This window comes from Mus musculus, chromosome 19, assembly GCF_000001635.26.
Source record: "Mus musculus strain C57BL/6J chromosome 19, GRCm38.p6 C57BL/6J".
Lineage (NCBI taxonomy): Eukaryota > Metazoa > Chordata > Mammalia > Rodentia > Muridae > Mus > Mus musculus.
This window is the reverse complement of record NC_000085.6, coordinates 41,129,847-41,157,422: the sequence shown is the minus strand read 5'-3', so window position 1 is coordinate 41,157,422 and position 27,576 is coordinate 41,129,847. Positions and strand designations below refer to the sequence as shown.

The following is a 27,576-nucleotide window of genomic DNA, read 5'->3' as shown; positions in this document are numbered from 1 at the left end:
GCTTAGTTCCCTATTGGGGAGCTGATAACCTTCTTCAAGTTGCCTTACTTTACAGAGCAGCAGATTCCCCTTCCCCACCGTGCTGCTGGAGGAGCCTGCAACTCGTAGCTGGGACCATAAACAGACAGTCCCTTTAGAATCTTCTCCTTTCTTTTCTTCTTCTCTCCCCCCCCCCCCAGCCCCTGGGCTGTAGTTCAGCTGTATTCAGAGTATTTCCATAGCTTTCTCGAAGCCCTTGCTTTGGTTCCCAGCACCATATAAACTAGGTGTCAAGGCGCAGACCTGTGATCCCAGAAGCGGGATCAATGCAGAGGCAAGAGGGTCAGAAGTTCAAGGTCATCTTCAGCTAAACAATAAATTTGAGGCTGGTCTGAACTACACAAGATCCTGCCTCAAAAAAAAAATCAAAACAAACAAATATATATACTTTTCTTCTTTTGCTTATTTGATAGTTATTAACAATATCTGTATTAATTCTTTGAAAACTTTATATGTTTTTGATCATTTTCCCCTCTTCCTCAACTCCTCCTAGATCCACACCTCTCTCCACACCACCCAACCAGCTTCACGTTCTCTCTCTTTCTCTCTCTCAGACCTATTGAGTTCAGTGTGTTGCCCAATTATTCTTGGGTGTGGGGCTTGTCCTGGATCACGGTTCACCCCGGATCACCCTTAAAGAAAACAGACTCCTTCCCAAGCAGCTATCAAATGCCAGTAGTTCATCGACTGGGAGTGGGACTCTGTGTTCCACCCCACATACTGGGGTTTTGTCTGGTCTGAGCTCATGCAGGTCTCATGTGTGCTGTCGCAATCACTATGAGTTCGTATATGCCTCTGCCCTGTTGTGTCCAGAAGACACTTCTCTTATGGTAATCCATCGGCTCAGGCTCCTGAAATCCTTCTATTCTCTCTCCCACAATATTCCGAGAGCCTTGGAGTAGGGAGCTGGGGAGGGGGAGTGTCCTATGGATGCCCCATTTAGGGCTGAGCATGCAGAAGTCTTTTATTCTCTGCACATTGACCAGCTGTGGGTCTCTGTGTTAACCCCAAGAAGTTTCTCTGATTCAGCTTGAGAGATGGACTAATCTACGAATATAGCAGCAACTCATTAGGAGTTATTTTAATACTATGGCCTTAAAGCAGAATAATGTTAGTAGATTCTTCCCTAGAGCATATTTTTCTATCTACCAACAGGTCTTTTGTCCCAATAATGGTGCCAGGTCTGGGTTCCTATTCATGGAATTGGTCTTACATCCAATCAGAAAGTGATTGGTTACTTCTATAATATTCATGCCACAGTTGCACTGGTGGGCCTGTTTTTGTTTATTATAGCTTACAAGGTTCACATCTGGCTAAGAAACACTATGGATTGCTTTTCTCCCCCCGGTAGCATGCGTAGCACCTTACAGCATCATGAAAGCCTACCTGTAAGGATGCAGCTTTCAGGTCAGTACCTGCTTCGTTTACCCATATTTTATGCTGCCAGCATATGGTGCCTCCAGCTTCAGAGGCTCTTCATTTGGCTGCAGACAAACATGATGGGAAAGATGGATCACAGTGTGTGGAGAAGCAGCTGGAGAGAGTTGTCACAACACCAAAATGGCATAGGTGTCATGTTGAATTTTCTCTTCCATATTCATGTGATTTCCTGCTGCCTGAAAACCATCCTTGAAGTTGACTTTAGACAATGACATGTCATGATTCTGTGGAGTGAGTGGGTTCACTCAGTGCAGTGGCTCTCCCACTAATGTCAGCAAGAATCACCCACTCGACTGCATCCTAGCAGCTAGCTTGGGCTGGATGGTTCAGAACAGCTTAGCTGCCCTCTCCTCTTCAATGATCCAAGTCTACAGCAAGGTGGCTGGCCTATTAAAAAGCAGAAAGCATAGGGACTGCCCGAGAGCCCTAATAATAACTACTTCTGCCACACTTAATCAAGTCAAATGTCAGAGTTCAAGGAGAGAGAGGTGGACTCCACTGAATGTTAGCATTGGCGTGTGCTCACAGAGACCAGGGGACTTGCTGGTCCACATAGGATACTATCATTATTTCTCATGTGTTCATCAGGAATAGATAATACCAGGGTATTTGCATACACTAGTTTGCAGGGCATAAAAATCACCCAATCAAATAAGCCAGGAGAATCAGAAACACTTGGGTTTGAACCTTTTAGTAGCTACAATATCGGTCACTTTATCCAAGTCTTCATTTGAAGCTTGGAAAGAATTAGACATATTCATATGAAGTGCAAACATTAAACGTGATTAAGTGTAGCTTGGCTTTCCATCTTTTGTTTTGCTTTGGAGACAGGTTCTCAAAGTGTAGTCTAGACTGACATTGACTTCAAGATCTTCCTGCCTCTGCGTCCCCAAGTACTGGGATCACAGGCGCATGCCACCAGCTCCAGCATCCCTCCACTTTTTTCCTCCCACCTTCCCCTCTAGGAACGATATTAGCAGCACTAAGAATGCATCATCTATCCCTGGACTGAGCTTCCACAGCTGTTCCACAGCTGCACGGAGGACAGGAAGGAATAAGCCTCCTGCAGCCCATTAAAATTCTGCCTCTAGTTGGGCTGCACATGGAATCGGCTCGGCAGCAGATGTTGGAGTTTTTTAAGCAGGATGAAGATAACACTTTCCCCTTTCCACCCACACCTCTGAAGCCTGCTAGGCCCACAGAACTGCCCCTTGGATGACTCTGGCTTGTCCGAAGAGGTCAATGAGTGTAGAGGCTAAGTCCTTCTCTCCACTCTACACCACAGCCACAGTCTTTAATCTGGGGGGATGAGCAAGACCCCCAAGGCGAAGTCAAGGCAGTCTGTTCCAGTCTGTCCCTTCCTCCTCCCCACTTCATCCCTCTGTCCCTTCCTCCTCCCCACTTCATCCCTCTAGGACACCGCTGGATGCCTGCCTGGGGGGCACATCTTGTTTTTATTTGAACTGAAGATATGAAACACCGACCTTAGATTTCTCTTTAATTGCAGCCTGACTGTTTCCCACAAATCCAGAATGAGACAGGCTGAGCAGAAAAGGGGATTTGAGGCAGTTCTCGGTTAGTTTTAGCAGTGGTTGGTTTCCTGACACTATGTAGCTCTACCCCTTCAGTCCTGAAGGTAGGGTTTTGTGCCTGCAGCCTTGGGCTGGATTCTAGACTGTTCTCTCAACATTCCAATGAAGCCTTGATCAGAGCAGTCTGTTCCTGGGAGCTGAGAGCCCAGCATACCCTTGGGTCTGTAATGCTATTAGTAAGGGGAAATGTGTAGCTGCCACAAGGGTATATCTTGGGCAAGCTGAGCAGAGTCCGATGTCTAGAACCATATTTGTAAAAGAACTCGGTTCTTTTCCTTTTCCAGACCAAGCTATGACGCTTTTGTCCCAAAGTGAAGAGTGGAAACTGTTTGCAACCCAAAGCAAGGATCCCACAGACAGTTGCAAAATGCCACCCCATACTCAATGACGCTCTGTGAGTGTCATTGTCTGTATGTCCAGGTATAACCTGACTACCCTCAGGCTCCCACTTTAACCATTTTAACTTGTTTCAACTGCAGGCAGTTCCTGCAGGCTCTTGCACAGCCTTTCCTAACCACCAGTGATTGACAGTCTCCGCTTGGTTCCATGCTTGTCCCACAGATACGCTTCAGGAAGCAGTCAGGCCCAGGGGGCAGTTTGTGCATAACCATATGGAGAGTAAATGGCTGTAACTATCTTGAGCATTTATCATAAGTTCACTGCCCCTAAAACTCTTAATCTTGGCCCTTGAGCTTTATCAACGATTCCCAAACTCCACTGAGTTTTGGCCTTGATAGGAGCTCGCAAAACTGCAGGTGCCTGGACTCCAGGCCTGTAGGGTTACAGTGCGAGAGCAGATAGCTGTAGTTTTTCATGGCTTTCTCGGTGTTTTTAGGGTATACCCGGGTTTGAGAGCCATTGCATAGGACAATTTACAGCTCCCTTTGGAGCAAGGGACTGCTCTTAAGTCTTTTGAAAATGGTCATCAAGATATGACTCTGGCTGCTGCCTGTTGGGGTGAGAGTTTTGCAGATATCTGGGCATTCAGGGTGCTTATTTCTGGAGTATGAATTACAACTTGCCTAATGTAAAAATTACAGCTCTTTTGCTTGAGCAGTCTGATCAGTTGTGTTTCTGTTTATGGCATGGCTGTGCCTTCAGCTGAAAATGAAATATTGAATAGCAATGACCGATTCACTTTCAGAGAGGACATGTTGCTCCCAGAGCCAGGGAATTTAAAATGTCCTGTATCCCCAACACCACCACCCTATTCCACCCCCAGCGTGTTAAATCCTTTCAGATGCCCCCAAGCTCCTCTTGAAATGCAGAGCTCTTGGCCGTAATAAATAATTACATCCTTCTATTTGGACTCTGGTTCCAGATAGTAGTAATCCAAGAAAATCCAATAATGACAGTTGCATTAAGACCCCTCTTCCAGGCTAAGCAGAACATCTGTTTAGACATATTTTTAATCGGCAAATGCTTCCTGTGTTGAGTCCTCGGCAAATTAAATTTCTCACTGGACCGAAGGGGAAGCTGTCATTCAATAAGCCATCTCTGGAAATTACACCCCAGTCTGTTTCCAGGTGCACTTAAGATTTTCCCATGCTGACTTGGCCACATAAAACCGGCCCTTACAATGCTAGGTCACGTGTCCATATAGCACAGCTTGTCCAGGCAACATGGGATGTGTCAGTGCTTGTCCCTTGAATGGAGAAGGATTTTTTTTTTCCCATTCTCCAAGGGAGAATTGGCAGCAGAGGAAAATTAAGAGACTTGTTGAAAACCATATGGGATATGAATAACAAACTTGCACTTGCTACATCTCTGCCTGTGATTACTTAAGACAGGATGAGTCTCAGGATGTGAACATTAAGGGCTTCGCTGCTGCCAACCTTTTGGAGAGGTTTCCGCCACAGAACTGTTTGGACCATTGGGCTGTTTATTTTTAGACTAGCTTGTCTGTTTGTTAGTTCATTCATTCAAAATACAAAAATATCGAATGCTGCTACCCTCTAGGCCTTGTGCAGGCATTGAGAACAGAACCATTAACGAAGATGCCTGCCTCAGTTCTTGCTCTCTTCTGGTCGGCTAGACCATTTGAAATCTTGAACCAATGAGTTCTATGGCTGGGTAGCAACAATATGCAAGGGGCTGTGTAAACAGGCTGGGTGAACTATGTGAAGTGGAGCAGGGTCCTAACAATGGACCTGCAGCCTGACTGTGGGACGGGGTGCTCCCAACTCCAGTGGGGTGTAGCCAGGTAGAAGATGGTCCACTCTTGCCACATCCAGATCTCCCCTAAAACACACTAGGGCCCAGGTATAGTGACACATGCCTATAATCCCACCACTCAGGAGGCAGAGGCAGGAAGGCTGACACAAACTCAAGGAAAGATTGGGTTTAGAGAAAGGCCCTGTCTTAAAAAAAAAAAAATTGTTATGTGAAATCTCTGGATTTTTCAAGAGTTGGCTTCCAAAGCGAGATTTTTTTTTTTTTTTTGTAAAAACACAGTATGTGCCAAAAGTGTCCAGGCCAAATAAAACACATCTGTGGGTTGGGCTGATCCCAAGACTGCAAGTGTATGACTTCTGTTCTAGAAATTCGAGCAGCAAAAGAGTTTCAGCCTTAAGATGTATCCTATAGCAACTTTTTAGGTGCAGAAATAGCTCCAGGGAGCTTCTAGGAAGCCATAGGCAAACCTGGGCATGCAGCGTTCCATCGACCATGGATGGGGGTCAAAGGAAAGGCAGGTGAGAGGGCCAATGAGAAGAGACCAGGGCTTCCCCCAGGCTACAGATGGTAAAGAGACTACTCAGGCACAACGAAACCAGGCTAGGACTTAGGGGTCAGAGCTGCTGTGCTAACACCAATGGAATGCCAATGTAGACATGGGAGATGTGCCCTTCATGCCACGGGAACCAGGAAGTGGTCAGTAAACTCCCACATAAAACAGACGTCCTCAAAGGGCTCAGAGAGTAGAATACAGCCTTGCTTGTCTGTCCCAGGCTCAGACAGGAACATGAATAACTTCTGCAAGAGTTTCAGTCACAAAGTCTATCCCTCATGCAGATGTGAATCTCCAGCCTTCCAGTTCAGAAACTGATGTGAAAAGCTCACCCAAGACCCATAGAATCCCAAGAGTCCTGAGAAAAAAATTCAAAGCAAGTCCACAGCCGGGATCCACAATACACAGTGCTCCTAGAAGAAGTCTCCAAACCTGTTTACATATGGCCAACACTAGGTGGACTCAGTAAGGTTTTAATGTATATGTGTAGGACAACAGTAATTCTAGGATTAGCAAATGTGGAAGGGAATCCAGGACACTAGGACTTGGAGGGAATAAGGGAGGAGCAGAGACCGTGTGAATCTAGTACTCACGTATTAGATTCCCAGAAAATTCTAAATTAAAAAAAAATGGCTAGGCTAGAAAGAGTCCTAAAACACCAGAAACACAGGAAGTTAATCAATGAAGGAAAAGTCAGACGTCAACAAATTAGAGAATTCACTCCAATAACATGACAGTCAGAGGGAATTTTAATAAGCATGACTAAAATAAGGAGCAAGCCAAAGGAAGAATTTAAAACAAAGGGAGAAAGAGTGTTGTTAAAGGAAAGATATGTTTGAGGGTCTTCTGGCTAGGTCTTGAGTAGCTGGTTAGCTATGCCACTGAAGCAGGTGTAAGATAAATAGTGTGGTGAACACAGCTGAAGAGAGAATATGTGAAGTGGAAAGCAGGTCCCAGAACACCATGCAAGTCTAAGCACTCAGATGTAACTGAGGGCTTTCGCATCTGCTCCCAAGTTCCCAAAATAATGACTCCGAGACTTACAATGTATGACTAATTGCCTAGGCCATCAGCTTGGGTTTGCTCTCTGACTAGCTTGTAACTTAATTAACCTGTTTATTCTGAGTCCTGCCATGTGGCTAGTTACCTCTCCCCAGGTTCACACAATTTTCTGCATCAGCATTTGGGGTGAATCTCCTCCCTGACTCTATTACAGAAACCTCTCTCCCTGCTGGAACTCCCACCTCCTATTTCCTGCCTAAGCTAATATGCCAACAGCTTTTCTGTAGATAGGTGCTGCTTCCCCACACTACATAAAAGATTCTCCCTACACTCAAAGAAAGACACAAAATATGAAGACACACACACACAAATAGGTATAGGGAGATGGAGGTTTGAATGGTCATGTCCAATGGGTAATCAGTAGGAATTCTAGAATATCAGAGTATTTACAGATAAAGACTGAGAAATTGTCTTATCCTCGTGAAATAACAGTTAAAGTCATTAAAGAATGTGATTCCAGGCAGGAGAAGGTGTAGGTGCCCAAGAATAGGAAATGGATGAATCAGAAGGCATCTGTCTCCCAAACACGGAGCGCTGCTAACAGAAGCTAACTGGAAATTCTATAAAGCATGGAAACAGCAACATGAAACCATGGAGTCTGGAGTGTCGGTCTGGGGTCTGTCTGTCTGTCTGACTCAGCAATGAAGATACATTGGGGAGGACTGTTATTAGACGCGTTCTCACGCCCGGCCAGGAAAGACGCAACAAACCAAAATCTTCTGCGGCAAAACTTTATTGCTTACATCTTCAGGAGCAAGAGTGTAAAAAGCAAGAGCGAGAGAAAACGAAACCCCGTCCCTATTAAGGAGAATTTTCCTTCGCCTAGGACGTGTCACTCCTTGATTGGCTGCAGCCCATCGGCCGAGTTGACGTCACGAGGAAGGCAGAGCACATGGAGTGAAGAACCACCCTCGGCACATGCGCAGATTATTTGTTTACCACTTAGAACACAGCTGTCAGCGCCATCTTGTAACGGCGAATGTGGGCGCGGCTCCCAACATCTCCCCCTTTCCTTTTAATAAGAGCAAATAGGCCACCCATATTAATGAGAGTGGAGATAGAGGTCAAATCCCCAGTGTGTAGGTAAAGGAGCCATGTACAGGATTAGCTCTTAGGCTCACAGGCTTTTACCCAGAGCAACCCTGACCTGCTCCCGTGTCGTTTTGCCTGGGGGAAGGGAACTAGGACACTGAACCTTCATGAAAGATGACATGTCTCCCTAGAATAGGCTCATATATGCCGCAGAGCCTTTCCATTGCAGTGCTTAGCCGTGCAACTCTCTCGGGCTGCTGAAGCACACTCACTCTATCCCGTGCAATGAGACTAGCCTCGTGGGATATAAGAGCTGAGTGGCCAGCGACCTATTGCCTAAGCATAGATAACCATATATCAGGGGGAGCACCATGTTCTAGAGCTGCAAGCGCCTGGGCAATAACCACCTTGTCTCTCCTAGTTTAGGCCTTAAGCTTACAGACCAATCAAAGAAGCAACACTAATCCACAGCAAAGTGTATCTCCAAATAATATTAATCCCACCCATTCTTTAAAGAAGGAAAATGCTGAGGAGATCTAATTGGGTAATCCTTTGGTCAGGGACAGGTCCAAGCGCGTGGAGTTGACCTGAAGTCTCAATTCCCGAAGGATCTGTTCAAATTCAGCCATCCAATTCTGTAACATATACTGAAAAAGACTTTTTGACAATTTAGCTGCCCTAGTAAATTTAACATACTGAATGGAAATAACACACAATCCCGGAAACTTTTGTTCACAACCCTGCTGAGTTATTTGTCATAATACATCTAGTTGTATCTGGACAAGATCTATGAGTTGATTAACCAGCATGAGACCTCTCTGTATCTTGACATTAGCTGAGGCCTGTTCATCTATGACTGTAGTCACTGAGGCTGACAAAGTGTTAATGGTGTCAGTCGTCTGGACCTGTCCAGACAGAGCCAAGGCTGTCTGAATCAAGGCTAAACCCAGTTCCTAGTTAGTGGTAAAAAAGCAGGAGAATACTTGAGCATTATACATCACCGTCATTGGGAGTGGAAATGTCGACATTATCCCCCAACGCTGCTCTCTTTTTATTATTGACGCCCTGGACATCACCAAGACGAGGGACATTAGTATTCCCTTGGTCAGTCTGGATTTTTCGGGTGAGTCTTTCTGGTATCCAAAATGGGTTGTCTTCATTCTGTGGGAAAACACAGATAGCTCCCCTGGATCTTATCAAAATAGGATCCGGGCCATACCATTTATTATCAAGGACATTTTTCCATTTAACCATCTCATTGGGCCTATCTGGCTCTGTACAATGACGTTCAGCCGCAGTATGGCCATGAGCATCAATATTTAAAAAATTGAGTGTAAAGAGTGCCAAAGACACAGACACTCTTGGTGCTCGGGGTACAGTCTCCTCAAAAGTTCCCCTCTTCTGTTTTATAAGATAGGTTTTGAGGGTGCGATGCGCACGCTCAACAATACCCTGTCCTTGAGGGTTGTATGGAAGTCCAGTCAGGTGGGTCACGTCCATCTGACGGCAGAACTGTTGGAATTTTTGAGACGTATAAGCTGGTCCATTATCAGTCTTAAGGAGTCTGGGTTTCCCCCAAGCACTCCATGCCTCAAGGCAATGTTGAATCACATGTGAGGCTTTTTCTCCGGTTAACGGAGAAGCAAACATGATGCCAGAACATGTGTCAATGGACACATGGAGATATTGAAGTTTTCCAAAGGAAGAAACATGTGTAACATCCATTTGCCAGACCTGTAGAGGTCGAATACCGCGTGGGTTAATTCCCACATGAGGAACTGGCAAGAACTCACAGCAGCTTTGACATTGAGTAACAATGTCACGGGCTTCTTTTCTTGTCAAGGAGAAACGACTGCGTAATGTTTCAGCCGTCACATGAAAATTGTTATGAAAATTTTTTGCAGCCTCTACCGGGGATGATAGGGCAGCAGCCACCACTTTAGTGGCCTTATCTGCCAAATCATTTCCCAGAGCCATGGGGCCAGGTAGGCCTGAATGGGCTCTAACATGAGTAATATAAACAGGAAATCTTCTAGATAACAAAACTAATTGTATCTGCTGAAAAATATTGGCAACTCTACTGGAAGGCTTAATCACTCCAGCCACTTCTAAAAGATTTACTGCATTAACCACATAACAGGAATCTGACACAATATTAAGGGGTTCTAAAAAGGTTTTTAAAACTTCTAAGACCACTAAACATTCTACCACTTGAGGTGAATTTTCATTATATTGTTTGGATACCACTTTACCATTAGCCACATAGGCACCTATGCCAGTTTTTGATCCATCAGTATATACCACAATCCCATTTTTAAGTGGGTTTCTTACTGTTATTTGTGGAAACACAACAGATTGATTTTGGGCAAACTGTAAGATTGGATGTTTTGGATAATGGTTATCTATTTTTCCTGAAAAGGAGGTAACTAAAACTGCCCAATCATTAGATGTGGCTGCCAAGGTTTGAACCTGTGCAGCGGTATAAGGTACAATTAAAAGATATGGACTTCGCCCAAAGTGGGTGATTGCTGCTTTTAGACCTTTAAGGGCAAGCTGTGCAATTGCATCAGGATACCAATCTATTATTTTAGTTGGGGATACGTTTGGATGAATCCACAACAATGGCCCATTCTGCCACAAAACTGCAGTTGGCAATTGTGCTGTCTTAAAGACACACAAACTGAAAGGTTGCGAATCCTCAATACGTTGTAATTGTGCATTCTGTAAGGCCTTTTCCACTTTTTGTAAGGCCTGGTTAGCAGCTAGAGTAAGAGTCCTAGGGGAGGAGATATGAGGATCTCCTTCTAAAATACCAAACAAAGGCCTTAACTCAGCGGAAGGAATCTTTAAAAAAGGTCTGAGCCAATTAATATCTCCCAACAGCTTTTGAAAATCATTTAAGGTATGGAGGTGATCTCTTCTTATCTCTACCTTTTGGGGCACAATCTTATCTGGGGACACCACAGAGCCCAAGAATTGTCCTGTATCAGAAATTTGGACCTTTTCTGTGGCTATCTGTAAACCCCACTGACTTAAAGTTTTAAGTAGAAAAGGATATGCCTTTTGTAGCATGGTAAGGTCTTTATGGCACAGGAGGATGTCATCCATGTAAAGGAGCAAAATTAAAGAGGGGAATTGTTCCCTCACTGGCAAAAGAGCTTCTTGCACATAAAGTTGGCACATAGTAGGACTATTGGACATTCCCTGTGGTAAGACCTTCCATTGATACCTCTTATCAGGTTCCATGTGATTAATAGAGGGGATGGTAAAGGCAAATCTGGGCCTATCCCTTGGACACAAAGGTATAGAAAAGAAACAATCTTTAATATCTATAATAATTAAATTCCAGCCACGTGGTAAGGCGGAAAGTACAGGGAGACCCCTCTGTACTGGGCCAAATAAGTTCATTTGCTCATTAATGGCTCTGAGGTCATGGAGCAGTCTCCACTTTCCTGACTTTTTCTTAATTACAAAAATTGGAGTATTCCAAGGTGAGGTAGAGGGTTCAATATGGCCTAATTTTAATTGTTCCTCTACCAGTTGAATCACAGCTTCTAGTTTTTCAGAGGATAGGTGCCATTGAGGAACCCACACTGGGTCCCCTGTTTTCCATGGTATGGGCCGTGCTGCCCCAATGGCCACTAAGGAAAAACCCAGACCCTGTCTGTCTTGGTTTCCATTAGGTAAGATAGGCTCTATCCTTCCCTGTTCTTGATGTCCTAACCCTTTTCCTTCTTTATAACCCATCTTTGCCATGATATTTTTTGCTTTAGTTGAATACCCTCCCGATGGGGCGTTTTCATTGGACAAAATAAGGCCCAAATGCTGCATAATATCCCTTCCCCAGAGGTTAACCGGGAGTGGGAGCACATAAGGTATGAATTTCCCTTGCTGCCCTTCAGAGGATTCCCACGTCAAGGCAATGGAGCTTATAGTGGGACATGATTGATATCCTAGGCCCTGTAATGAATGAGATGACTCTGTGGTGGGCCATGCTTTGGGCCACCAATGTGTAGAGATTATACTTTTATCTGCTCCGGTATCAAGGATGCCTTCAAACTCTTTTCCGTTAATCTTAAGGCGGAGCTTAGGTCTATCATTTAAAGATACAACCAAATAGGCAGAATCATTTCCTGAGGAGCCCATTTTCTTTATCTCAGGTCCTGCAAATTTCTCCCTGGTATTATCAGGGAGGAGCAGCAGCTGAGCTATCCTATCTCCTTTACTAATAGAAAAAACGCCTTTAGGGCTTGAGCACAGGACCTGTATTTCAGGGGAATGTTGACAATCCATAACTCCAGGGTGGACTACTAAGCCCTGCAAGGTGAGTGAACCCCGGCCGAGAATAAGGCCCATGGTTCCCGGGGGCAAGGATGGTATAGGCTCCACTGGCACCGGCTGAATACTCATTTGAGGCATTAATAGGAAGTCGGAGGCGGCACGCAGGTCCACCCTTGTGGGTCTTCCTGGGTCGCCTCTCTGACTGCTTCCTGGGTCCTGACAAACCGGTTCCCATATCTTTGAGGGCCCTGGGACCGAGGGCCCGATGACCCGTTTTTTGGCACATCAGTTGATTGACTATCAGGTGGGGGAAGGACTCTGCCCTTTATATCCCTCACAGAGCGACACTGGTCAGCTCTATGATAACCCTTGCCACACTTAGAGCAAAGAGTGAGAGTCCCTCCCTGTTTATCTGGAGCTCTGCAATCTTTCTTAAAATGCCCAGGCTTTCCGCAATTAAAACATGTCCTCTGATCATTTCTGCCCATGGAGCGGTTCTGAGATTGGAGGATGGCGGCCGCTAAGCCTGCATTGGTGAGAGGTCCCCCAAGCTCTCGACAGACCCTGAGCCAGTCTTGTAAGCCTTTGTTCTTTCTTGGGGCTATGGCCGCTCGGCACTCCTTTGTGGCTTGCTCATAGATTAGCTGTTCTATCAGAGGCGCAGCTTGCTCTGACTCTCCAAAAATACGCTCTGCTGCCTCTGTCATTCTGGCCACAAAATCTGAGAAGGATTCCTGAGGTCCCTGGATTATCTTTGTTAACTGCCCAGTGGTTTCACCTGCTCGAGAGAGCGCCTTCCAGGCCCTAATAGCCGTGGAAGAAATCTGGGCATAAGCTCCCCAATGGTAGTTTGTTTGATCAGCAGAATAAGCTCCCTGACCCGTTAACAAGTCAAAAGTCCAATCTCTCTGCTCTGGAGTCAAAGCAGCTGCGTTTGCTCGGGCCTGCGCTTGTGCAGTTTCATGCCAAAGAGCTCTCCATTCCATATATTTGCCCATACTAGGGAGAGCGGCTTTTACAACCGTTTGCCAGTCGGCAGGAGTTAGTGCCATGCCGGCAAGCCTGTCTAACTGCACCAAGGTAAAATTAGCATTGGTTCCGTATTTACGGACCGACTCGGCAATTTCTTTAATTTGTAAGTATTCTACCGGAGCGTGGACACGCCCACCCTCGGCTCCTTCAAAGACTGGAAATGCCTGTTGTATTTTCCTTTGTTCCTCTCTGGGAATGAATGAGTCTGCGCACTGCCTCTCTGCGCACTGCCTCTCTGTGCATCTCTCTGCGCATTGCTGACGCACTACGCAGGGCGGGGGCTCCGCATAGGGCGGACCTTGAAACCGACTGCCCTGAGGCCAATCAGCAAACTGGCCTTCGCCAGCCGCTTTTGGCTTCCTTAACTGATTAGCTAGCACTTTACCTGGCTGGTACCCTTTTTTCTCATAATGAGCTGCTTCTTCCTCCCAGTCTGTTTCCTCAGAGGAGAATTCTTCATCTGCTTCAGAGCTACTAAGAGCTGGCTTCCTGAGCTCATCTAGTGACGAGTATCTCCTAGAGACCTCCGCTAATCGATCTTTTTTCTTTTCTTTTTTCTTTTCCTTCCTTCTAATCTCTCCCCAGGTATTCTTACCTGACCTAAACTTTTCCTCGGGTTCAAGACCCTTGGAAAGGCCTGTATACTTATTTTGTGTACCATATTTCCTCTTTGTTCCTACTCTCTCTCCCCACTTTACTTCTGATAGCTTGTCCTGAATTTCATCTAGAATCCGCCCTGCCTTAACCACTTGATAACATGTGAAAAGGAACAAAAGGGCTTCTAACACTAGAAAAAATTCAAGGCCAAACATATTCCACTTTACTTCTGATAGACTGTCTTGAATTTCCTTAGAAAGTTCAAGATCAGACTTACCTCGTAAAGCTATACTCACTGGTACTCTCGTTCCCCAGCTGAAAAGTTCTGAATTCATACAGTTGAATCCTTCTTAACAGTCTGCTTTACGGGAACCTTTATTACCGCGACCCGCAGTTCTGGTTCTGGAATGAGGGATCTTCCTTGCGCCAGTCCCGAGTTTTTTCTCGTCCCGGAATTCGGCACCAATTGTTATTAGACGCGTTCTCACGCCCGGCCAGGAAAGACGCAACAAACCAAAATCTTCTGCGGCAAAACTTTATTGCTTACATCTTCAGGAGCAAGAGTGTAAAAAGCAAGAGCGAGAGAAAACGAAACCCCGTCCCTATTAAGGAGAATTTTCCTTCGCCTAGGACGTGTCACTCCTTGATTGGCTGCAGCCCATCGGCCGAGTTGACGTCACGAGGAAGGCAGAGCACATGGAGTGAAGAACCACCCTCGGCACATGCGCAGATTATTTGTTTACCACTTAGAACACAGCTGTCAGCGCCATCTTGTAACGGCGAATGTGGGCGCGGCTCCCAACAGAGGACAAAGTGAAGTCCTGAATGGGGGTTCTCAGTCTGTGGTTCCCTTTGGGACGTCGGAGCGCCACTGCCCACCAGTTAGTGCTACAGTTCTTTTAGGCAAAAGTCTTCTACCGTCTCAAATGGGGCAGCTCTCTAAGAGGATCTTAGCTCGTTTGTGTTTCTTTATTGGGGGTGGGTCTGAATGCATACACTTTACCCTGGGTAAACCAAAGATCCTGTAAGTTTTGGGCAGGGCGGAAGGCTATTCAGGAAGGGAAGTCTGAGGAGCCTCATTAGCGTGGAGAAGTGCAGATTGTCTGTGACCACCTGGTTGGGAGTCTCTTGATTATGTGCATCTGAGTCAGGCGTGGAAACAGGGAGTTAGCTCTATGCCTATGGGTCTCAGCTTCTGAGATTCCCAGGGTTTGGGCATGCATCCACCTCACCAGCCCCATGCTCGTTCCTCTGATGGCACGGTCTACATGCTCTCCGCTGGAGTTGTCTCAAGAGTCTCATTTCTCAGAATAAAACTTGGGACTCTGTTTTTTTCAGACTGATCTTTTAGTCCACGAATTCTTGATTCATCATTCAGTTCTGTATGGTTATTGAAAGTGAAAATCAATGTTAATGAACAGGGAAGAGTCAAGGGAAACGATCTGCTTTTCATCCAATTAAAAGCAAGAAAGAGATGGAAAGAGAGACAAAAAGGAAAATTCAAGTGAGAGGAGGAGATCCACTTAGGAGGATCAATGACAGGAAAAAGAGATAGATATTTGGTATTGAGAAGAGATGTACCCCAAGGCCTACTTAAACTTACATGCAATGTAAGAATGGCTCTGGGCTGGAGAGATGGCTCAGTAGTCACAAGTGCTTCCTGCTTTCCCAGAAGACCCTCCAGTTCCTAACAACCATGTCAGGTGGCTCATAACTGCTTGTAAATGCATGTCGCAAGATCTAATGTTCTCTCTATCTGGTCTCTGTTGGCTCCCATATGTACATCTGGAATGCACTCTTTCACTCACATATACATAAATAAAAAATAAACCTCAAAATATGTATAGGGGCCAGAGAGATGGTGCATGCCTCTTGATCTGAAATTCTGAATTTCATTTCTGACACCTATGTAGTGGGAAGAAATCAACTCCAGCAAGTGTTCCTCTGACCTTCACCCACATGCCATGTCATGCATCCCCACACTACACATGTGCACACCCACAGATAAACAAGTACATGTAAAAGAAGAAAATTTACTAATATGAAATATTTTTCTTTTGGGCCTGCTGATATACTCGTATACATGTATAGTCAAATGTTAAAAAGCCTTGTAATCCAAATCCAGTCTTACTTGGTTGTGTGTATAATTCTCACTCTTTGCTGGTGAGGACAAGACAGGTTGCAGTTGCTCTGGGAAACAGCCTTGTAGTTCCTAAAAGGGTTAAACGGTGCCCCGTGATCCGGCATTCCACACCCAGCGCATGCTCGGCAGAAGCGCATGTGTACGTGAGAGTTCATAGCAGTATAATTTATAACAACCCCAAAGTTGGGATGACTCAGTGTTTAACCAAGGAATGGGTAAGCTAACTGTGGTCTGACCCTATAGCAGAATACTACTGAGCCACAAAATAGGGTGAAGAGCCGACTCATGCTGGAACTGTGGATGAGCCTTGAAAATTAGCCAAGTAAAAGGGGCAGAGGCAGAGGTTGCTGTGGCCTGACCTTGCTCATGTGGAGAACAGGCAGCACCACAGAAACCCAGCAGACCTCGGGCTGGCAAGGCAGAGGAAGAAACCGGAAATGATTGTTTATGGGGTCAGGGTTTCCTCCTGCAGTGTTGACAAGGTCATACAATTAGACAGCGCTGATGGTCGCACACCTGATACATAGACTGACACCCGTGGAATTGCACGCTATGAAAGCAAATGCTATGGTTGTGAATAAGATCTCTTTTTTAAGGAGAGAAAAAGAAAAGAAACATACAAATGAAGAGAGGCGGGAATAGCCAAATAAAGGAAAGTTAAAAAGTGAACTTTCAAAAGCTGGTTTTTTTTTTCCTCCTGGAGGGAGGAGGTTGTAAAAACTGGAGAGGAGGCTCTCCAAGGAAGAGTAAGGAGGAGTGTTAAACAAGCACACCGGATGACTCTGTGGAGGTCCAGCGTGGTCTGGATTCAGTCAGGGAATCGCAGTTTGAACAGTCTCCTCTGTCCATCCTCACAATTTTCAAGGTCCTTTTTGGACGTAGAACCTTTTTTAATATTAAAAAATTAATTATATGTATATGTGTGGAGATGGGGTAGGTGGGTGGGTGAGTGGAGTGGAGTGGGTGGATGCATGTGAGTGTAGTGCCCATGGAGGGCAGAAGAGGGCGTTGGTTTCCTGGAGCCACTTGATCTTAGCCAGTTTATCTAAAAAAACCAGCTACTGAATATTATCTACCAGGTTCTCAAAAACCTTGGTGGTTAAAATGTTCCCTTAGAACACAGGTTTACCCACCCCTGTGTCGGTCCACCATCAATACAATTTTAAGCTTAAGCATAACTGGCAGATAACTGACACTTTGACTGTCTTGCAGATGGCAAGGATGCCACCACATTTCTGCCTAACCCTGGGACCTCAAACACCACCGCTAAGACCTTCTCTGCTCGAGTTCGAAGAGCTACAACCTCAAGGACAGAGCGGATTTGGCCTGGAGGGGTCATTCCTTATGTCATTGGAGGAAACTTTACTGGTCAGTAGCCCTAGATGTGACCCCTTTGGAGTCAATGTTTGGGCTGTCAGGCTTGAGAAGGGACTCTGGGAGTGTGTGGGTGCCAGGACCACAGCAGCCCTCGAGCTAAGGCTTCCTTGGGCCAGTGTAGCCTGACACCAGAGCCTCTGTTGGGGCTGTGTCTGCAGAGGTCACCCTATTCTGAAGGCTTGGTGAGGAGCAGGGAGTCTCATCAGGTCAGCCTTAAAAGGCTTAAACAATGAGCAGGAGGAAGACAAGTGTGGAGCTGTCCATGGTGGCTTCTGGCCTCTGTCCCTTGGCTCGGGAAGAGTGCCCCAGACGGTAACCAGAGGCTACACATAGGTATCACACAATGTGGCATGACTCTGCATCCTGTCTCCACTCCGGACAAATCATTTAAAGTGTATGTCTGTAGTTCCCTGTTCTTTAAATAAGACTGGTAGCTGGGCATGGTGGTGCACACCTTTAATTCCAGGGCTCTGGAGGCAGAGGCAGGTGGATCTTTGTGAGTTCAAGGTCAGTCTGAACTACAAAATGAGTCCAGGACAGTCAGGGCTACACAGAGAAACTCTGTCTTTAAAAAAATCAAACCAAACAAACCAAAACGAATAGAAAGAAAGAAAGAAAGAAAGAAAGACGGAGGGAGGGAGGGAGGGAGGAACGAAGGAACGAAGGAAGGAACGAAGGAAGGGAGTTGGTGATAGAATTAAATGAGTTAACACAGGTAAGAACTTAAGAATTGTCCCCAATGTATCATGGCATTACCTTTGCACTATGTAAATCACCTAGACTAAAGCTGGGGCTACTGTCCCCAGGTGAGCCTTCCCTGCAAAGCCTTGTCTCCTTTTCTTTCCTCTTTTCTCCTTAACCAGCCTCACCAGCCACTTTCCTGTTCTAGGTGCTGCCCATCCCCAGGTCCCTAGCACACGTGTACTGTCCTGTCTCCTGGGACACTACCCCAGTGCTTTACCTGGCTGATCAAATGATAAATCCAAGGTCAATCCTCCTGGATCCTCACCACCACCAGCAGCTGGGCATGTACACCCCCCTCTGTAACTTTAACAGTATCCACCATGATCCAAAGTTTCTTCACTTGTGTTTGTGTTTACTTGTCTTTGCCCAAGCTCTGCGGGAGCAGGTGTAACCCCTTTTCATTCCTGCATGTCCAGCACCCAGGACAGTGCCTGGTACAGAGGAGGAACTCACTATATCTGCCCACAGCAGTACATCCCTGGCTGGATGCCTGAACAAAAAGCCCCACTGAGTGAGCATCCCAGCCTCTCAGTACCTTTGTTAGCTTTTTACCTCCCTGGGATACTGTGACTTCTGTAAGAAGTGGCCAAAAGAAGCACATGGCTCAATGACTTGCCACAGCCACTGAGAACTGAATGAGCCTGTTAGCAGCAAATCAGCAGGCCCGAGAGTGGACACGCAGAACCTGGAAGAGATGGGTACCTTCCTAGGCTACTCTTCTGCTTGGTGACATAACTCTAGCTTCCCCATGCTTCATCAGGGACTGCCATGAGAAAATGGAGAGGTCTTCTCCCTGTCGTTCAGGCAGCATATCCGAGAAAGCCGCACACAGAGATTAAAATGCATCCCCGAGGGCAGCTGCCCCTGCTCTTTGGTACACACATGCACTGTACTCTTTCTGGTCTAGTGTGCTGTGTTTTTCTGACCAACGATTTATATTGTCTTCATCAACATGAGTTAACTTTGTATAGTAGAATATTTTGCACAAGGTTTTATGTTATTATGTAATTAGTAGGATTGCTATTTTCTTTTAAAAAGGATTTATTTATTATTATATGTAAGTACACTATAGCTGTCTTCAGACACACAAGAAGATGGAATCAGATCTCACTACAGATGGTTGTGAGCCACCATGTGGTTGCGGGGATTTGAACTCAGGACCTTCGGGAGAGCAGTCAATGCTCTTAACTGCTGAGCCATCTCACCGGTCCCCAAGATTGCTATTTTCATAGGTAGTTGAGCTACAAATAATGTAAACCTTAAGTATGCCAAGATGTCAAATAAACAAACAAACAAACAGATAGACAGGTAAGTTAATCTTATATGCACATTTTTTGAGAGACAATATAACGCTGTACCTATATTGTATTAGAGACTATGGTGGGGGGCTTCCTCATTTTTATTTATTCATTTATTTTGCATCATTGTAAACTCAAGTCTCTGCTCTATCCCCCTCTGCAATTTTCAATTATTTGTTTCTAGAAACGTCTCATTGCTTCTAGCAAAGTTAAAATATTCTTTTATCTTGATAGATGTTAGAGAATACTTACTGACTTGACTGTCAGCCTGAGGCTTTATCAGTCAATAACTTTCCAAACAAGGAACTCTGGAGACGGGGTCAGGAAAAGTATAAAATTCAGCTGTTCGCAAAGTCCTTACAGGAAATCAAGATCGAGGACCCTAGAAAACACTGAAACACCATTCAAAGTGTATAGATGTATGTGCAAATAAATGTATAGAATGCAGGGGAGCAGTCTCCTGCAGGTGTGCAATTAGATGTATAGATTGCATGGGAGCACTCTCCTGCAGGCATGACAGAAAATGAGATCAGAATGCCATGCTGAAGAGAGGACACCCTCGAATCCAGAAACCTGCAACCACCAATTGAGTGACCTGGGTAAGACAAAAATGTTTAGAAAAATACTTTTAGTACAAAGGAAAAGCTGGGAGCCTAGGACACTCTTAGTTTCCCTCCCAACCCACAAACTCCAAGTCTCTAGGTTTTGAGTATTCAGGAGATCTATCTATCTATCTATCTATCTATCTATCTATCTATCTATCTATCTATCAATCATCTATCTATCTATCTATCTATCTATCTATCTATCTATCTATCTATCTATCAGCTATCTATCTATCTATCTATCTATCTATCAGCTATCTATCTATCAGCTATCTATCTATCTATCTATCTATCTATCTATCTATCTATCTAAAATGAATGTTTTGCCTACATGTATGTCTGTGCATGCGGTGCCTGCAGAAGCCAGAAGAGGGTATTGAATATTCTGGGATGATTATGAGCACCTTGTTGGTGCTGGGAATTGAACCTGGGTCCTCTGGCAACAAGTGCCTTTAGCCACCGAGTCATCTCTCCAGCCACAACATGCCCCTTGGCAAATTGTTTTTTTCAGCCTTGCTGGATGAAACCCACTACGTAGATGAGTGGTGCCTTGAACTTGCGGTGACTCAGCTCTTGCCTCTGATCCCTTAGGGCTTAGGTAGCTGACTGGTACCCTCAGCAGAGGGAATTGTGATTCCCAATGGATTTCTTTTCTGGTTTACTTTAAAAAGCCTTTTAAAGACCATTTAAAATATTTGACAAACCTATATATACACAAGATAGTCTAAGTGCTGACCTGATATATTTATAATGTATAACTGTATAATGACACATTGTTTAATTATCCACACAACCCAATTAATGAACACATTCATCATCTCCCTAGTTACAGTTGTATGTGTGTGTATGTGTGTATGCATGTGTGTGTGTGTATGTGTGTGTGTGTGTGTGTATGTTTGTGTGTGTGTATGTGTGTGTGTGTATGTGTGTGTGTGTATGTGTGTGTGTATGTGTGTGTGTGTATGTGTGTGTATGTGTGTGTGTATGTGTGTGTGTGTGTGTTTTAGATGATGTTGACACTTTAAACCTCTCTTAAGCCTCAGGTTGACACTTTAAACCTCTCTTAAGCCTCAGGTTAAAACAAAACAAAACAAAACAAAACACAGCATTATCAACAAGATTTTAAAAAATCAGAGTGCCGAGTATGGTGGTGCACGTCTTTAATCTCAACACTTGGAAGGCAGAGGCAGGCAGATTTCTGAGTTCAAAGCCAGCCTGGTCTACAAAGTGAGTTCCAGGACAGCCAGGGCTACACGGAGAAACCCTGTCTCGAAAAACAAAAACAAACAAACAAACAAACAAAAAAAGAGCAAACTTTGTCTTAAGTCTGTGGCTTCATGTCTGAAGAAGGTGTGCCCAGGAGTGACCAGCATTGCCCTGTCATTTCAGGTACCCAGAGGGCCATTTTCAAACAGGCCATGAGGCACTGGGAGAAGCACACCTGTGTGACCTTCGTAGAGAGGACAGATGAGGAAAGCTTCATTGTATTCAGTTACAGGACCTGTGGGTAAGTAGGAAGTAAGACTGCCTCAGCACGGTATGAGGCGACAGATGGATGTGGGCTCTGGAAGTTTCTGTCACTGGACATTTCCACTGAGCTGTGATTTTTGGGAGGATGGGATTTGCTGGAAGCTCTTTGTCTTCAGTGAGATCACAGAGCAGGTGAGTTCATAGTGAGGATCCAGGAAGACTCACTGTTGGTGGGTCCTGTCTCCAGGACAGCATGGCTTATGATTCCAGTGGAGACTTATGTCAGGACTCCACGGAAACACTGATAGCTGATGAAGTGGCGGGCTCTCCCTGCTCACAGGTGGGTGTTTGAATATATGAACTTCTGCTATTTTAGAGGCCCCGTGGGCTTACAGACTTCCTTCAGAATCCATAATGTGCAAGGATTGAGTTATTATAAGAGAAATATGTTAGGCTAGCTGGGGAGATGGCTCAGTGGGAAAGAGCTTGCCATGAAAGCATGAGGACGTTAGTTCAGATCCCCAGTCCCTGTGTAACAGCCAGGTGTGATGGATATGTCTATAACTCCAGAGGTGGGGCCCAGAGTTAGGTGAACCCCCAGAACTCTACCCAGCCAGGCTTGCCAAAATGGTGAGCTCTGGGTTCTGTGGGAGACCCTGTGTCAAAAAACAAAGTGGAGAGCAATAGAGAGAAGCACCTGGCATTGACCTCTGGTCTGCACACATGCACGCAAGGGTAAGTACACACACACACATGCACACACATGCACACACTGACCGGGTAGTCCGGTGACCTCCACAGTGAACAACAGGAGGTGCTGTATCAAACAAGGTAGAAAGTGAAAACCAACACGCTAGGCTGCTCGCTGTCCCCAACATGTGGGTTCTGGCACACATATGCCTATAAACGTGTGTTTGCATGCATGCCACACACACACATTTTAAAAGCAAAAATAAACAATAACATTTAAGAACATCCTAATAGCTTGTAAAGGTTAGAAACAGCATTAAAATATTCTCATACTGAAAAGCAATGACGGGCTGGAGAGATGGCTCAATGGTTAAGAGCACTGACTGCTCTTCCAGAGGACCTGAGTTCAATTCCCAGCAACCACATGGTGGCTCACAACCATCTGTAATGGGATCCGATGCCTTCTTCTTGAGTGTCTGAAGACAGTGACAGTATCCTCATATAGAATAAATAAATATTTAAAGAAAAGAAAGAAAGAAAGGAAAGCAATGAAATGGCATGGTAATGAGTAGAGTTAACATCACTCTTTTTGTTAAAAACTCCACTCGGTCTAGAGCCTTTATCAGGTAATCAAGATCTGCATAATGTCTAGTAATGAAATAGCTATAGTCCAAAGGGAAAGAGATAAAGCTAAAGATTTGTCCACAAAATAAATCACATTGTTAATTAAGAATGATGATACCATTGTTAATTCAAAGAAGCTGGTGATCTTGTGTGTGTGTGTGTGTGTGTGTGTATGTGTAAACCACCATTACAAAAGAATTTGCCCAATGAGAACACAAATAAACACACAAAGCAAAAGGTTATAGGGCTAATAAACCCGAGTGAATTCTTTGACCAAATAAAAACAGTAGACAACTACTTCAGGCAAGAAAAAGCAACAGTGCAGAAACACACAAACTTAGAATGAGAGAGAAGAGACATAGTCAGAGAAACAGCAGCAGAATCGTAAATAGTTCCTGCAACACCGAGGGAAAGAAATATGGCTAACTCCAAGATAAATATGTAGCATTGGCACAGACCAATCAATAACTTTGTAGACTTAGATTTTTCTCAACCTACTTTAATAAGTTTACTCTTAAATGCTTTAACCTGCTGTCTACCCCACCACCCACCAGAGGCAGTGGGAAGGAAAGGTTAGTAGGGCAAAAGGGGGACGTGGGAATATGTAAAAATTGTTCTTTGGGGTGATCCCATTCTTTGTTGTCAGCATATTAGCTGTTCAGTTCACATGAATCAGCAGCAGTAGCTTGATCCACTCACCATTCACAAACCTGCAATGGCAGTTTTATCCAGAAGAAACCTCGAGGCTCTGCCAGTCAACCCAAGTCCGAGGAAGTGGCAAGAAGCCCTTGGACCACCACCAGAAGTTCCTTGGTGGGTTTCTCTCTAGGGAATCAGGACAAACGAAGATTAGCCAAGAAGGCAAGGAGAACCAATGCCACACAGCGTTGCCACTGTCTGTTGGACTATATTTATATCCTTTCCAAACATAGCATGTTCTCTAAGCATCTGCTAGCTCTAGCAGAACATGACATGCCCTTTTCCCAGGCTGCTTCCAGAAGAATTCCATGTGTCTGTTCTCAGCAAAACATCCTCCCATGTGCCTCTTCAGCAAACACGGCCTCTCATACTAAGAGAGTTTCCAGAAAACATCCCTCTCTCTTCCCCGTCTCCTTCCATCCCTGTTCTTTCCTTCAAGGACCCTCCCCTCAGACGGCTTTCCTCTTTCATGTCCCATGTGCCCTTTTGCCCACGATCCATCCTTTCTCATCACCTAACATTATCCTTTCTTAGTTAACTCCCTATTTTTGTGGTTTACTCTTATTTACCTTTTTGCATGCATTATAAGCCAGAATCTGCACATGAGGGAGAACATGTAGTTTTTGTCTTCCTGAGTCTGGGGTCGCCGTGCTTAGTGTTACACTTCATAGGTCCACTCCCTCTCCTGATTTAACTTTTCCTCACAGTTAAATAACATCCCATTGTGTTTGCGTACCACTTTTTCATTATCCACTAACCTGTGGAACGACACTGTGATGGTTTGTATAGACTTGGCCCAGGGAGTGGCACTATTAGGAGGTGTGGCCTTGTTGGAGTAAGTGTGTGACTGTGGGTGTGGGCTTAAGACCCTTACTCTAGCTGCCTGGAAGTCAGTCTTCCACTAGCAGCCTTCAGATGAAGATGTAGAACTCTCAGCTCCTCCTGCACCATGCCTGCCTGGATGCTGCCATGTCCCTGCCTTGATGATAATGGACTGAATCTCTGAATCTGTAAGCCAGCCCCAATTAAATGTTGTCTTTTATAAGATGTGCATTGGTCATGGTGTCTGTTCACAGCAATAAAACCCTAACTAAGGTAGACACCTAGGCTCGTTCTGTGTCCTTGCTATCACTAATACAGAAAGCTGTGATAAACACAGATTGTAACATCCCTGTGATGGGACACAGGGTTCTTTGAGTACATGTCCTGGAGTGATACAGCTGGGCAGAATAGTAACTTTTAAAGAAATTGATAAACAGAAGGAAGAAATTCTTTCCCTTGAAGCCCCAAATCCTGAGTTGCATAAGGAATTCTTTTAGATCTTTCAATGCTATTGATATTGAAACATTGAAGTGTGTAAGAGGAAGAACATTTCCAATGCTTTTTAGAGGACCATCATGGAATTGCCTGCCATCCTGAAAGCATCCATAGTGGATGAAGAAATTAACAAGTACAGATGTACCTTACATGAATAGCTATGCAAAAGTCCACCTAAGATGTTAGAACTCCCAGTGAAGACAGCAAAAGAAAGGCTACCCATCAATTTGTCTAGAACACAAGACCTGTTTGTATCCAGGAAGTCTACTCGGATAGCTAACAGATCAGAGAGATCTGGGCATACCTCCACAGATGCTGAAGGTGACCAGCACACACTTCTGTTTCAAAAAAGAACCAAGGCATCGCAGGAATAGGTGCTAATTATAACAGTGTGAATTTTCATGTAGCTCTATATTTGTATGTGTATGCTTTATGTATGTATGAGAACACACTGATCCTAGAAGTATTTCCATTAGAATCAGGAACCTGACTCTAAGAGATTTCTGGTCTGCACAATTATTTAACACTGTTCTGGAAACGCTAACATGCCTAGATGGGAAAGTGAAATCAACACAGTGGAGATTGGCAGGAACGAGGCCAAGGTTGCATTATTGAGAGTTAACATGACCATGTGCCTGGAAACCCAGAAAGTCAAGTGAGAAACTTAAAACCCAGGAGACTCTACTAAGGTGATTGATCACAAATGAATAAAAAGTTAAATATGTTCTTTACTCATGCATAGTCTGATAGGTTTTTAGGACGGGAAAATGTTATAGCTTTTTTTGTTGTCTTTTGGGTAAGGATTGGAGTAGAGGTGAGAGAGGCCAGTCTTTTCCAACATAGACGTGCGTGCTTACATGCTTAATACACAACATGTAGCAGATGGGGTTATTCAATGTTTTAATTTTTAAAGTATGTATCTTAATGTGTATGTGTGTGAGTGTTTTGCCTGTGTATATATGCTCCATAGAAGACCTGGTACCTTTGGAGGCCAGAAGAAGGCATCAGATTCCTGGTAGCTGGCATTTTGGGTAGTCGTGAGGTGCCATGTGGGTGCCAGGAATTAAACCCAGTTCCTCTGCAAAGAAGAGCAAGTGCCATTAATTACTGAGCCATCTCTCCAGCACCTTTGATTTCTTTTTTATACCTTATATTCAAGTATTCTGATAAGCCTGGTGTGGTGATGTATACCTGAAATCCTAGCACTCCAGAGGTCCAGGCTGGAATATCAGGAAACTTAGGGGTCAGCCTGGGCTACATAATGAGTTCTAAGCTCATTTTGGCTACATAGTTAAACAATTCTAACAGGCTAGAGAGATACCTCAGTGGGTAAGGATGCTTGCTTTGGAAGTCTTAGGCTCTAAGCTTGAATTCCCAGCACCCACTTTGTTCTTTGGCAAACCTCTGTACATGCAAAGGTATGCATACCTTCACACTAATGTGCTATCAGGTACACACACACACACACATGCACACATGCACACGTGCACCCGTGCATACACACACATCCCACTCAATAGCAAAATGGTAATAAAAGTCTCATCAAACCAGTGTTTACCTGTGTATTAGGAATAATAAATAAACATTTCTTGAAAAAAATACTTGTACCTAATACAGACTCTCACTGAAAGCCATTGACAATAATATCCAGAGGCACCCTTTAGAGAACTCAGCCACCTACCCCTCAAAGTAGGTCCCATAGACACAAAACTTAGAAGAGAGACAGGAGTAGACACACTTCATTCTGGGTAGGAGGCCCATTTTTGCCTTTGGGTTCTAAATGGGATTGGTGACCACCAAAAGGCAGAGATGCATTTTGAGGGAATTGTGACCTCGTTGTGGGGAGTTGGACAATGGAAATCTCCCACCTCTGAAATGCATTTCTTTTTCAAATGCACCATTATACCATGGGAAGCAAAGTGAGATGGGAACAGGGTGTGCCTCTTCATTTTGATATCCTCAGACCTGCTAATATGCATATTTCTACCACCCAGTTGTTGTTCCTACGTGGGACGCCGAGGAGGTGGCCCGCAGGCCATATCCATCGGGAAAAACTGTGACAAGTTCGGCATTGTGGCTCACGAGCTGGGCCATGTGGTTGGGTTCTGGCATGAACACACTCGGCCAGACCGAGACCAACATGTCACCATCATCAGAGAAAACATCCAGCCAGGTAAGGGGTCTTGGGTGGAATCTAGAAGCTAGCAAGGTTGGACATCCACAGGCTTTGGGACACTGAGAGGAGGGCCTGCTGGGAGCTGCTCAGGCTCATGGCCAGCAGTGAAGGCAGTGACCACACTTGGCAAGCTGTTGTTATGAGCTCTGCCACTGTCTGCCTGTGGTTTTCCTGAGAACACATCTTTGGAAGCTTGTGGCTTACAACGGAATAGGAACTATGATTCTCCCTCTGTGTTGTAAGGGGCAATGAAATCCAATCTCAGTCCCTAAATGGCCGTGTCTGGGATGATTAGGCAAAAGAGGAGTTCTGGCAGCTTTTAAGAGCCACTTTTATCATGCAATGTAGCCTTTTGAAACCATACCGTTATTAAGATACAAATGTGTGCAAACCCAACACCTATGCATAGAGGATTCTGCCCCAAGGCAAACAGCATTCACAGAGCAAACATGCATGCATCCTCTCACGTCGAATACTTCATTTGGTCTAAAAGTTTGCATTGGAGCCTGGTGGGGTAGTATTGGCTTATAAACCACACACTAGGGAGGTTGAGGCAGGAGGATCACAAGTTGGAGGCCAGCCTGGACAATGATTGAGTTCAAATCTATCTCAGTCAACTAATGAGACCTG

The 27,576-nt window shown here is 44.8% G+C and overlaps 1 protein-coding gene across 3 annotated transcripts in view; it reads left to right on the top strand.

The window, feature by feature from the left end:
• The window catches only part of Tll2 (tolloid-like 2), a 129,909-nt gene that overhangs the window by 53,426 nt on the left and 48,907 nt on the right, over positions 1–27,576 (top strand). For 2 of the 3 annotated variants that reach the window (NM_011904.4, XM_006527095.3), the window contains exons 4-6: positions 17,159–17,314; positions 21,360–21,477; positions 26,765–26,943. In NM_011904.4, coding sequence (NP_036034.1) covers positions 17,159–17,314; positions 21,360–21,477; positions 26,765–26,943 — 453 coding nt within the window. Of the gene's footprint in view, positions 1–17,158; positions 17,315–18,065; positions 19,965–21,359; positions 21,478–26,764; positions 26,944–27,576 lie in introns of those variants that run through there. The other variant, XM_006527092.4, reaches the window with a different exon arrangement.